The sequence below is a fragment of the Coregonus clupeaformis genome, chromosome 31 (genome assembly GCF_020615455.1).
Source record: "Coregonus clupeaformis isolate EN_2021a chromosome 31, ASM2061545v1, whole genome shotgun sequence".
NCBI classification, from domain to species: domain Eukaryota; kingdom Metazoa; phylum Chordata; class Actinopteri; order Salmoniformes; family Salmonidae; genus Coregonus; species Coregonus clupeaformis.
In genome coordinates, this window is record NC_059222.1 from 25,277,617 (window position 1) to 25,290,822 (window position 13,206).

The 13,206-nt window shown below is 40.6% G+C and overlaps 2 protein-coding genes across 5 annotated transcripts in view; one reads left to right on the top strand and one right to left on the bottom strand.

The window, feature by feature from the left end:
- Positions 1–13,206, top strand: part of LOC121547303 (glutamate receptor ionotropic, delta-1) — a 509,157-nt gene that overhangs the window by 154,006 nt on the left and 341,945 nt on the right. The gene's annotated exons all lie outside the window — the stretch shown is intronic.
- Positions 1,815–8,058, bottom strand: LOC121547302. 4 transcript variants are annotated; one of them, XM_041858491.2, is made up of 11 exons: positions 7,856–8,058; positions 6,831–6,917; positions 6,450–6,485; positions 6,074–6,207; positions 5,519–5,655; positions 5,329–5,422; positions 5,113–5,212; positions 4,096–4,355; positions 3,765–3,951; positions 3,356–3,483; positions 1,815–3,199 (listed from the first exon to the last, which is right to left on the bottom strand). In XM_041858491.2, exons 1-11 carry the CDS (start codon positions 7,869–7,871, stop codon positions 2,882–2,884), a joined length of 1,497 nt encoding a protein of 498 aa, XP_041714425.1. In that variant the 5' UTR covers positions 7,872–8,058; the 3' UTR covers positions 1,815–2,881. The 4 variants fall into 4 exon arrangements, with proteins under 4 accessions (XP_041714425.1, XP_041714426.1, XP_041714427.1 ...); XM_041858492.2 differs by lacking the exon at positions 6,450–6,485; XM_041858493.2 differs by lacking the exon at positions 6,831–6,917 and having other exon boundaries at positions 7,856–8,057.

The following is a 13,206-nucleotide window of genomic DNA, read 5'->3' on the forward strand; positions in this document are numbered from 1 at the left end:
CTCAGTACAGATAATGAAGTCACGGCGGTACTCTGTACCATGATGTTTGATCCACTTGGCAGAAAACACACTGGTAGACAATACAGACCCACATTTTAAAGCAATCTCGGGACCTTCTTTGAGCTCACTAAGTGTTACCATCTTCCCCGAACCTAAAGTTAATCTTTCCTTGCTAAAGGACTCTCGATACATTGCCATACAACTTTGGTGCTTTTTTGGCTAATGTTTTTGTTACATTTTTAAAGCTTTTTAATTGCTTCTTAAAAAATTATGTTTAGCTTCATAACGCATGCACCACATGTGCAGAACTGGGCCGATGTTTTTTATATTACGAGGGTAATGAATCATGAAGTGATGCTTTGGTAAGAGATTGATTGCAGGAAACAACTGCTTGAAGAGCTGATGATGATCAATGATTAAATGTTTGAGGTAAATGGTCATGCCTTCTGTAAGGACTGGGGAAAATACAATGTTAACAATGTGTAGAAGCAAAAGTAGAAGATGCCAGTGCTGGTCATCTGACTGTATTAAATCACCAAATAGCAAAGGCATATTACGTAATAAGCACCAAGACTGTATAGCATTCAACCCCAAATCATTACTTCCATCAAACAACTTTACTCTAGGTGGACGGTTTCGCTGCTGATTGTATCCATAGTCAAAAGCATGTATTCTACCAGCCAGTTGTTCAGCATTTAGGAAGTTTTCCTTAATGTACTGCAGGACAAGTTTGACTTCAAACTGAGCAACTCCTTCTAAAATATCGTGCATTATATCTACAGAAAAATTGTTGGCTGTATTAAAATACTGTAGTGAATTCAGCAGACAAATGCGTTTGACACCATAGATATGAGGTAGTGTAGGATCTGTTTGTAAAGTTTGACAGTGCAGTTTGTGCATCTCGATAGTTCGTAGTACAACTTTTGGATCATCTTCACAGAACACAGTTTGAAAACAATCTTTCTCAAGGAGACAGAAACGACAACAATACCTTGCCCCAAATGACTCCACAAAGCCAAATAAACCATGCAACCCAAGATTATCACCAGTGACCTGAACTATGGTACCGTGAATCACATCTTTCAATCTGGGAACTTTAAGTCCCTCTGTCTCGAGTACTTTAAGATCACTGACAAGTGGCTCAAGTATCAATGTCATGAGCCTCTCACTCCACCGGGTTACCACCTTAATTTTCTTCCACTCTGCTCACCACTCTCTCTACTCAGCCTAACTAGCTCCACCTGTCCCTGCTCTGCTCGGCTCTAATTACTCTGCCAGCTGCGCTGCATTACCCACTAACCTCTCCCAGTATTTATAGCCCTGTCTTTCAGCTCTCCTTTGTCAGATCGTCTGCAAAGCTCACACCCGGAACCTGTGTGCTCGCGCTTCTGGCTCACCCCTGTTTTGTGACCCCGGACCTGCCTGATTCCTGGATACTCTTCTGCCCCAGGAAAACCAGACCTGCTTTCTGCCATTACGACTCCTGACTACTCTTCGACCCCGGTAACTCTGACCAGCCTTCTGCCTTGCTACAACGTATTTGGATTTCCCTTGAACTGTACTTCTGCCTGTTTTCATCCGCCCCGTTGTGTCTGTGTTTTCCTCCCCCCCCCAGGACTTCTGGACCACCAACCACCGGCGTCATCGGACGCATCGCTGCCACTGGGGGGAGGCACAGACCCAGCACATCGGACGGGATAACCCCTGGAGCCTTCACTCACTCCCTACATCCCTTTCCCCTTAAGTTTAAATAAACTTTCTGGTGTGACGCAATTGTGGTCCTCTTGTCGTCTGTCTGAACCGTGACAATCAAATTAAAACCATAACGCTTGATGTCCTGCGCATGGAAAAGAGCACCCAAATGAATATTTATCAATGATGAATTAAAGATTGGGGGAAAATTCCTTAATGTAAAGTATATAGCACCTAATTTGTGTATACCCTTTTTAGACCCCAAGGGGTTTGCTGTTTCAAAGTCGTCATAAAATAGCTGGATCTGTATGGCATCTTTTTCTATAGAGAATAAGGGACTTTTTTTAAAATAGGCGGCATCTCTCAAGTCTGCATACACACCTTCCTTGGGCATGTGCCTGGGCTTGAACATGTCTGCAAGTTCTGGGTTTTGAAAAATGGCCTTTAGTGTTTCTAAAATAGGAATATATGCAAACTTGTCAGTTACAACGACCTGATCGTATGTCCCAGTTGTTTTGTTTCTTCTGCTGTCAAATCTTGTGCCAAGCACCTTTTCAACAGGTTCTACGATTCCCCATTTCTCTTTGAAGTGTTTATTTCGTTTAGCTTCTGAATTTAAGGGTGTGAAAGGGTTTTCCAACTTTTGCAAAGATTGTTCTATTCTGTTCTTATTTTCAGTTTCCTGTGGAGATAAGCACTGCAAAGCTGCATCTGTAGCTTGACTTTGAATCTCAAAAACACTTCTTCCATGGAGGAAACAAAACTATTTACAGTAGATTGACTTAATCCAGCTGCTTTTAGTTGTGCAACAGCAGAGGCACACATATCTAGAGTGCTCCTGTTGGACTTTTTCAACAGAGTAGATGTGGCTACCTCGTGTTCATTAACTGTCCGTGACGTTGTAGCTGTCTCCTCTACATTAGTGGTCACTGCCTCTCCAATGCTGCTTAAATAAACATCAGGGTCAACCTGTTGGTCAATATACTCAGTGTGTTTTGTGTTTAAATGTTTCCTAAAACCAGAAAACGTACCAAACGCACAGCCACATCCAGTCTGAGCACATTTAAGCCGGAGATTTTTTCCAGGCAAGTAACCGTGAACTAATCGTAAATGCCTAACAAGCATATTTGAACTCGATAACTCAGCCTGACAAACAAAACACTTCATGTTCGAGGAGAAACTTCAAGCACTAATGAAGTAACCTCGCCCTGATTTCAGCAACACGAGGGCTCTCTTTGACCTTGCCAGCATCGATGCTGTACACTGTAGTTTGGATGAAAGTGTACATGTTGTGGAGCATGGTGTTGTAGGATGTGCCAAACACAAAATGTGCCTTAAATAGTTCGTCAAAAGCAACAAGAGAAGAGGTTGACCTGCAAGGTATGGCATTCTTGTCGATAATGATGAAGAACTGGTGGATTGCATTCTTCTTAACTCCAACAGCTAGGAGATAGGGCTGAGCGCTAGTAGTGATGGCATCGAGATGCTCTTGAATGTTTGTTCCGGTCTGCGAAGACAAATGAGGGAAAACTGTAGTTAATGGCCAAGTAGTTGTAGAATATGCAGAAAGAGCCAATACACTACTCTTATTGAATATGAATATTGAATGAATACTTGTAGCCTAATATTAGGTGTTCATACCACAAATTAGAAAAATACAAACCTTCTTGAATACCACAAGATGTTTCTCTGCTTGGGATGCGGAAACCTTTCCTGGTCTCTTCCGACCCTGAGCGGAGGGTGGAATCAGGTGTATAAGCAGTAAAACCGATGACAGATCACTGTCCCAACCTGTAACAACACAAGTTCAATGTTAACACACTTCAGTTACGTTGTTTTCTTTACAAAAGACCCCCCAGACAGACAGCAGTTCTACATCACAAGAAGTTCTCTAACTAAAACATCCACAGGGCTGAGTCAAATCTCAAAAGTTTTGTTCAATATACTGCTACAGAACGTACTCGTAAATCTTTCACAGATCCAGCTTCTTAGTATTATGTTGATATTTAAATGTTTACACATAATGTTGATATTGCAATACAACACAAAAGGTAGGCTTACAAGCATCTTACCAAAGTCAACATCCAATTCAGTGCCATCCTCAGGAGGATCAGCTGCCAGCAAGAGTTCTTCAAGCTCACTTGTGGATGGAAGCTTTCTGCATTGTTTGATGATCTTTTTCTTGAACGTGACCGGCCACCTTTCCAGAAGCTTGCTTGAGGTATCCTCTCCGAACATTAGAACAAAATCCTGTTCAACCTGGAGTGGGGTGGTGTTGGTGACAATTTCAGTTATTTGACAGCCAATCAAATTGTATTGCGTGCTAGTTTAGCTAGCTAGTATCACTACAATGTCTTACAAAACAATTCACTTGTCATAGTATTTTCAAAATAACATAATTACCAAGCTTTTGACGTCTTTAAAACGTGGAAACTCAGACAGTATGTTGCTTGACTGCTGGGGGTCGAGGATCATTTTGCGGCGATACACAAACGTCAGTTCCATTTTCTTCTTGATTGTGTCTGCATCAGCAGAATGTTTCATCAGTGAGATTGCTTTGTTGCACTCATCATCAGTCAGGGCAGTCTCTGGAACAAACTGGGATTCTCGTCTGACAGTCGGTCCTCCAGACATGTCTTCACCAGTTGATCCTTTGGCTGATTCTACACAACACGGGAAAATTTCAATCATGTCAAAAGTTTTAGTAGCCTGGCTAACTTTTAAAGGAAGTACTCCACTGTAAAATATACTTTTTGAGCTGTAAACTAAATGATATGAATGATATGTTTGATGCTAGGGAGTGTGGCAAGCTGGTTTAGCCAAGGCCAAATGGGAAGAAGGCCAAATTACAGGTGTTGGCCATCTGAGGGGCAGAGGACAGCAAAGGGGGGGGGTGGTTACATGATATATATCAATGTATATGGAGCGTGATAAAAAGGTGACCTTGAAATTGTGGCGTTAATGGCGACGCAAGGAAAAAATTTGGGTGCACCTACATTTTGTGCTGGTGCACCTAAATAAAAAGTTAGGCGCACAAGTGCAACCAAGACAAAAAGTTAGTGTGGAGCCCTGCATCAATGCTGGTGTTAATATTGACATTATTTCTTCACAATTTATGAAATCTGCAGTTTGTGGGTTGAAAAATGTATGAAAATGCCATCTACTGGTTTAAATCACCCTAAAGTTTGCAAGGCCAGTTTGCCAGGGGTTGCCTCGACCAGTCAGTGTCGAGGCAACCCCCCTTATGTCACAGTCCTTTGTAGGTCTCTGATGCATATTTTCTTTAAATTTGCTAAGAGGGAGGGAGCTAGCAGAATTGAAGGATGTAGTTACACATTATACTATATGTCTGAGAAATAGTGCAACAAATGCAATTATTGATCTAGCAACTGTTTTGTTCCATACATTTTCCAGTATTACCTCCGAATGATGATCGCCTGTCTTTGGCGGTGCCTCTCTGAATAGTTTTAATCCTCCAGGCCAAGTACCCAGTTCCACTCTCGCCATCATAATAATGCTCCTTGAAGGATGAAAGGATAACAAAAATGGATACTTCATTGAAAACAACATGGTCTGGTAGGATTCAAAAACTTCCAATAATATTTAACATTACAACTATTACTGTGTGCAACTCACATAGCCATTCTTAGAGAATGGGTCACTGAGGTACGGGAATAAGGTCACTATTCCTTTGGCATACATTTCTTTCACCTGTCTGGGTGGAGATGTACTGCAAAATTGAAGAAGAAAGGATTGTGCAGTCATATTCACTTAGATTCAGATTTAGATTTACAGATTGAGAACACAAGGACTATTAACAAATTACCCATTCATTTCTGTCATGTCAGCTGCCAGCATGTTCACCATTTTGCGTCTTGTTTCATCCGTCAAGGACTTGGTTCGGTTGTATTCATTTATTATACGTTCCCCACCGGTTTTGTTGGTAAGAGCTGATTCCACCAACTTAAAACAAAATGCATAACAATTCTGCATGTTATGTCCACTGCAAATAAACTGGAAATAAACTAATATGATGTCAGAGGATGTCCCGATCCAATCTCAAAGATTGCAAGTGCTACAAAAATCCAATGAAAAAGCCAATAATGGTAAGAAACTCCCTCCAGACAGCGACAATAACTTGAATGTACTCGAAGTGTGCACTGTATTATCAATAAATAAATAAAAGTATCTGATCAGGACTCAATATCAGCAGATACTTTTTTTAATCGGATAGGGCGCTTAAAAAAACTTGATCGGGACATCCCTAATCAGGACTTCAAAAATGTTTTGAAACCATGTAATTTACAATGTATATTAATGTAATTTTAATTCTCTGAGAACAGATTCAAGAACAGAATTTAAAATGTCAGAATTGTCTTACTTGCTTGGCTTCTGTATCCAGCCTCTGGCGTTTTCTGGAGGGGCTATCTGAAATAATGACTGTATCCTCAGAGTCCAAGGTATCAAGGGATGATGGTTGGGATTGCTCAGAAGAGGCCACCATGGAGACAGATTCTAACCATGATTTTTAGAAGAAAAAGAATTATATATAGTTCCCTCATAATCTAAGACACTTATTTAATAGACACCATGAACTTCATAAAACAAAGAAATAACGTATTCATTAATTAGTCTAATTAACTGAAACAAACTTGAGTCATATTTGATGGTTAGCACCCCAGTTGAGGGATCCTTTATAATATCCTCAAAAACATCATCATCCAATTCAGTCCCTGAACTGTCAACAATTTTCACACCTTCTGTTACAGCTGGGACACCAAACTTTGCAAATGCTAGAAAAAACAGGGATAAAAGCTTGTGTAAACAAAAGTAAATCATTATTTATATAATAATTTCACTGTGTACACCTACCTTACCCTATAAAATAGGTTTTAAACAAACACTATTAAGTGATTAAAATGTTTTTTTTTGTAGCATCATAACTATACCTTAAGCAATGCATCCACAATTAAAGTGTAGTTACCAAGGGCAAAACAGAAGAAATTTAGACGTACAAAAATGGACCAGTTCCAAAAACCTGAGAACTTAACATGTCCCATCATTTTAGGAATATTCCAGTATATCAATTTTAAACAGCTAAATTCAGACAGTTATTACTAACATTGTCAAATTCTTACCTGCAATCAAAAAGTCTTTCAGATTTGGCTCAGTTATTCTGACAAATTTTTGGACATCTCCAAGTTTAGCTTTAAGCAGCATGCTCCCTGCAAATAGTATCAGTACAATTTCTCACAGTTAAAAAGTTGATGGTCTTATTTTAGCAGTATTTCCTCAAATATAAGAAAAATATTGTTTCAAGCCACCAAAGTGCTGAGAAATGATCAGCACTTTTGCAGAAATGGCCAGTTAAATTGAAGTTACTGTCAAACACATTAAAAAGGATAACGTCTGATTTTCATCCTTGTAACATTAATGTTACCGCCTTGCCCGCACAATTACTGCAATTGTTGGGTCTTGGTATATTATAGAGTGTGGTCTAGACCTACTCTGTCTGTAAAGTGTCTTGAGATAACTCTTGTTATGATTTGACAATATAAATAACATTGAATTGAATAATGTTAGCTAAACGTTACACCATAAGTGTGTGCTAAGATAGTGCTTAAGTATTTTAACAGTACTGCTGCTGCTTTGAAACCCGAAAGTCATTTTGTATAATATCCAGGAAAAAATAAAGGCACACCGCTTAAGCAGTGTCCAAGGTTAATGTCTACCCGCCGTTAACATAATAAATCCATGCCACCCGCACATAGTTAGCCAGTCAAGCTAACGTAGCTAACTGTAGCTAGTTTAGCCAACTCCCCTTAGTCTTTGCTATGTTCCTGTAATATCTGAACGTTAACAAGAAGTACACAATCCCCCTCCACGTTGTATTAACATAACTTACAATAAATCGGGCTGACATTGTCTAGTTTGAACGTTATGTTCGTCAGTTAATGTTAATTAACGTTAGCTTAATACTGCTGGCACATGGACTGGACAGAAGTCAGTCACAACATGTTAACGTTAGCCTTTTTAAAATTCGACATTTTAAGACCTAAAACCAACTAGAGTGCACTGTTAGCAACGATATAAAGTAATTCTTAAATGCTGCTTCTGTTAAAATGACAAATAATGTGTGTATAGTCGCTTAGGAGAAACTTACCGCAGTCATTCCACATGAAGAAAATGGCGCCGTGAAAATGTGTGGTCCGTTTGAGACGAGTCGTAGGTGGGCGGAGCTTTCCAGAGTACGTCTGACACTGCGTCTTTTAACAACGTACTTTTTCACCAACACTGGGCGGTATCTTACTCCAACTGTTGTAGTAATAACTCTGTAAGAGTCAATGTACTTTGACACTGCATATTTAACACTATGGAATTTACTGTGCAGTCAATGCATTCCATTGACAATCAGTTCATCTCTTTTCAAGCAATCTCGCTATGAGCCAATCTGAATGAGAAACGCTATCTTTTTCCTGGCTCTTCTATATACAGGTTGCCAAAATGTAGTAGATCTTTGCTGAAAGAAGCCCATTTGCATTGATTGAATTCTGAGGAAGGAAAATAAGAGTCACCTATCTGGGGCTGTAAATTCAAAATGTCAAACTATGCCAATAGGAATACTGTGAGGCCATTATACTGAACAAAGACTAATTAAATTGCATTTCAACAGGAGCTAATTCTATTTCCAATTGCAGTAGGCAAAATTATTATTTCATAGTCTTGATATGGGGCCGATAATTCAATACTGAATAGGTATGAATGTACCTCTCTCTCATAGCTGCAAGTAAGCATTTATGTTACACTAAGTACATAATCAGCGTTGATGGTTTGACGGATAAAGGGGTAAGCAACAGGATTGCAGTTAGAGGAAAATGATTGTTGCACATACAGAGGGCATACACATGCTGTCATTTTATGAATGCATTTGTATTTGGCAATACACAGGAAGTCTCAAAGCACCCGCACTGGCTGGAGAATGGTCTCCCAACCAGCTGAACATATACAATACTGTACACAACCTTGAGTCTTTGAATTACTCTTTTGGTTTTAATGAAATATTTGGGAAACATCAAGAAGCAGTGCAAACAAGTTCTTGCAAATAATGACCAAAAATAGAGCAATTGCAAGTATTGCACTCACAGTTTCAGTCTAATCTTGTCCCACTATTGCCAGTACAGAACACATAATATAGGCATTGCTGTATCTGTCCAGCTGCTTCCCTCAAAACACACTCTCATATCAGTCGCCAACGGGTGAAAACACGTCCTCTTTCCTGAAATCCCGCCACTTAAGAGGTCTCTTAAGGGGTCAAAAGCCAAGCTGGCGAATGTGCCTTCCATTGCACAACTAAATGGACTTGACCTAGAATGGCGAGAGGCCAGACTTGGGCCAAAGGCTGGAGAGAGTAGTACATTTATAGCTAACACCAGAGTAACAGTCTACTGGAAGACTTGGAAAGGGCAGCGGGTGGCACCATTAGGCCCAGTGGGCACAGGCTGGCATGGGTACCTCCTCAGGTCAGTGCTAATTGCCATGGCAGCGTTTATTAAGTGCTTTATATTGCACTCAGTAGTCCAAGTCATCCTATTAATCCTGGCCTCATTGAGCTCCATTGTTAAGGGGCTCAATATGAGGCAGAATGGAGGGAAAAGCGGAGTAGTAAATATGGATTAGGTCACTGAGCTGTGCAGTTCACAGCCTAAATGACATCAGCAGTGTTTTTGGGTGCCTGTTCATTTCCATTCCGTGGTGGACACTGGAGAGTTCCAACCGGATAAGAAGAAGTAGCTACTTGCTAGCGTCCACGCAGAGGTGAATGGCGACATTTCATTTAAACTGTAAAGGCAAATCAATAGCAGACAATCTAGGCTGAGAGAGCTGTAGTGGCTTTTATCACAGCTTGAATGTGATCACTGATTACCTTGCTGTTTGGCTGGGAGCTGGGGCTGGACTGCAGCAGTGACCTTAATGCAGATGCTTACTTAGAGGTGGTCTGAAAGGCAAGGATCCCATTCCCTTTGTCCAATTATTTGTCTAATCTATATGCCACATTGAACAAAACACTTTTTAAATAATAGGCTCATACGCAACAGTTTTCCATCTGATGTTGATTCTATAGTTGGGTGTCTAAATTACATTGTTGTAAATTACAACGCAGTTGTTGTTGTGTTGTGCCTGCCATCATGATTAAGGAAAGCACTTGATTAGACATTGCTTTGGTCTATCTACCAACTTAACTTACAGAAGCGTCTTAAATCAGTATGCAAATGACATTTTCTCTCTTATCATGAGTATAATATAATATATTATTCTGTTTATATGCTGCACATATTTCTGTTGTATTTCCATCACTTGTACAACTCTTTCCCCCAAGGCACCTGCTGCTTACACATAAACACATTATATTTGTACCAACCAAAAATGTATTAAATCCAACAAAATATATTATTTAGTTGTCGTTTTATATTGTTTTTTGTGGCCTCAAAGCTAATTTGTCCTGCGTGTGTAATTTGTGTCTTCCTTCTGCCGACCTCTGTTCTCCAAACCTTGGCCAAAACCCAAGCGTTAAATGTGTCAGGTGACGTGTGGGAACAATAGTGTACAGCCGCAGCCTGTTGTGGTGAAGCCCTCTGTAGCTCCACTAGTTCCAATGGAGGCTGGTGACTTGAACAATTGAGGAGGATGGGTGATTCATGGTATAGGCTAGGACCGCAAGGAGACAACATAGCGTGTTTAAAAAATGTATAGTACAATATTATGGGGAATGGGATGAGAGGGCTACTTACACAGTTGGGAAGGGATCACAGCAGTGATTGAATGAGGGTATGAGGCATGAGTTGAGGTGTTCAGAGGCTTGCCTTCAGTGCAGGACAGAGGTAAGCTGATCATAAGCCAAAAAAAACCAATAATACAACACACACTGTAGATACAAATAGCATATACATTCCCTTACAGCAGTGACACCATAGGTTTGGTCAACAAGTTTCTCCATGAAGTTAAACTCGGACATCTCAGAATTCACAAAGTCAAACACAGACTGCGCATCTCGCCCACTTGACACATCAAAGTAGTCCAAGAGATGTTCCTGGATAAAGCCCTGATCATCCATATACCTGACGATAACTGACAACTGCGAGCAGACTGGTGGCACCATAGTCCCAGAGTGGTGGGACAATAATTCCCCCTGGTACCCTGAGTTTTTCCTTATCTGGTAACCTAACCAGGAAAACTCCAGACCCTATAGGGTATGGCAGTGATTAATCAGTTATAAAAATGTTTTATACGGGCTATGATGGGACCAGTCTTTCTAATCAGGTCACATGGTTTAAAAAAACGACTGGAAAAAACTCCTGGCCCTGGGGAGAATGAAAACCCTGTCAAACTGCAGCAACTTTATACTTGTTCACATTAATTATATTTTGACTAGACTAACAGGGGGGTTTCCTCTACCCAGACACAGAGACAACAACTGATGGACAATAAAACTCACAGGGCTGAGCTTTCTTTATGCATGTTTGCATAGTGCAGGCCTATGCAACTGCAAGCCTAATAAAACATTTACTCACAGACTATGTCATCACTATTATGTTGATTGATTAATTCCAGTTAATAATTTTGGATTGAAAAGGTCTAGGAAGTCTAGACAGCCCAAGTTTGCATATAAACCAAAATTGATCACGTTCACATCTTCTCCTGACACACAAGTGGACTATAAATACATAACGTTACCAATTTGTTTACCTTGACCAGATGGACAGGGTGCATAGGCTTTATGCAGCTGCTATTATTAGTAGCCTACCGTTGATCAGACTGAAGAATCGTCTTGTTTTCATCCCATACAGCATGTTAGATATCTAATGTTTAGGTGTGCCTAGGCTGCTGCAAAATGTATGTAAAAAGTGTTTGCTTGTGTCTGTCCGGAGTGATGGTGTGTTATTACCTTTGCTAAATAAATACCGGAGGAAAGTGGAAAGCCTACTTGAGCGAGCATGAAAAAAATGCAACACGTCAACCTCTCTTTGTAATCTCACTTTGAATGGATGATGCGATGGAAGCGATCTAGTCATTCTGAATTGATTTCGACATCCCAGAGAAGACAGTACAAACTTCCATATGCTCAGAAAGTAAAGCATTGTAACGTGCAATTCCCTCTACAAGCTCCTTGTAGTTGCCCTTGTTAGCTGAACTTTCCCTCTCGTCGTGCCCCTAAGTAAAAGCCAAGTCTTGCCGATAAGCTGCTTGTGACCCTGTTTCTTCTTACGTTCTCGTTGTGTTGCGCAGTTTGAATCTGATGTAGGCAAAGGGGTTCTATATTGTTGTTAGCATTAGCTAACCATTCTGGCGGAGAAAACTGCACTCTGGTAGCAGTGAAGACTCCTCAGAGGAGGAAGGGGAGGACCATCCTCCTCAGTGAAATTCATAAAAATAAAAATAGTGAAACATAAAAAAAGGTATCCTTTTTAGATAAAACTATACTAAATATATTCACGTCACCAGATAATTGATTAAAACACACTGTTTTGCATTGAAGGTCTACAGTAGTCTCAGTCTCAGTCTGTGTTCCGTCTCGGATTGTTCTTAGCAGAACTTGTTTAAACCATACGTCAAGGCTTAGTTCCATGCCTGGAATTAAGGTTTTGGCTAGTTGGCAAGCTAATTAACATTTGTTGAGATAAGAAATGGGAGTAATGGTGAATTTCTTTTCAATCCGAAATGTCTAGTCATAGTTTGTTCACCTTGAAAACGTTTTGTTCCTCTGAGTACTGAAGTACAACCTTCGCAGGTGACCTGAGTTATGAGTTACCACTAAAAATACCACTGAAGCCTCCCTGATGAAATCACTGTGTTTGTGGGCAGGTTTATTTACAGCTCACCGTTGTCCTTATTTGTTTATTCATGACAGGATGGCTAAGGTCAGTGAAATAAACAACACCCACAGTTTGGCTTGACAGCAATAACAAAACACGAACAGGAAGATGAGTGAAATGTTTTCATCATTCTGACAGTTGATCCACCATTTCAAGTAAGACACTCCCCAGGGCAGTATCCCATGTCTTTATTCTCAGTCTCTGTGCAGTAGGCTACAGTATGATTACTTGGCACAATAGATTACAGTTTACCGTTGGTCTGAGGCTGGTGCAGGAGTATGATATTATTGGATTCAATGGGAGAAACATAACATTTTATTCCCCTCTTCTCTGAAGAAGACATCCTTCCCATTCATCCATTCTGGGCAGCGTGCCATGAGTGAGACTCCCAGGTCTTTGATGTCTATCTGATCATTTAGTCCCAGTGAGGAGCAGCAGAGGCGCTTCTGAGTGGAGATCATTAGGAGTGGAGTCCCAGAGGCATTGGCTGATAGGGGTGTCTCTGTGGTGTCTTCATTGGATGAATCAGGAGCGGACTCAGAGTTCATGGGGCCTCTTTAACGTCCCTCAGGGATGGAGGATGGCGACACAGGTCCTTCTCATCCAACGTCCCTCAGGGATGGAGGATGGCGACACAGGTCCT

Coding starts and splice junctions, on each gene's coding strand:
- LOC121547302 (XM_041858491.2), bottom strand. Junction 5,213..5,328: donor CATTCTCTAAGAATGGCTAT/GTGAGTTGCACA, acceptor TCATCCTTCAAG/GAGCATTATTATGATGGCGA. Junction 3,952..4,095: donor TTAAAGACGTCAAAAGCTTG/GTAATTATGTTA, acceptor ACCCCACTCCAG/GTTGAACAGGATTTTGTTCT.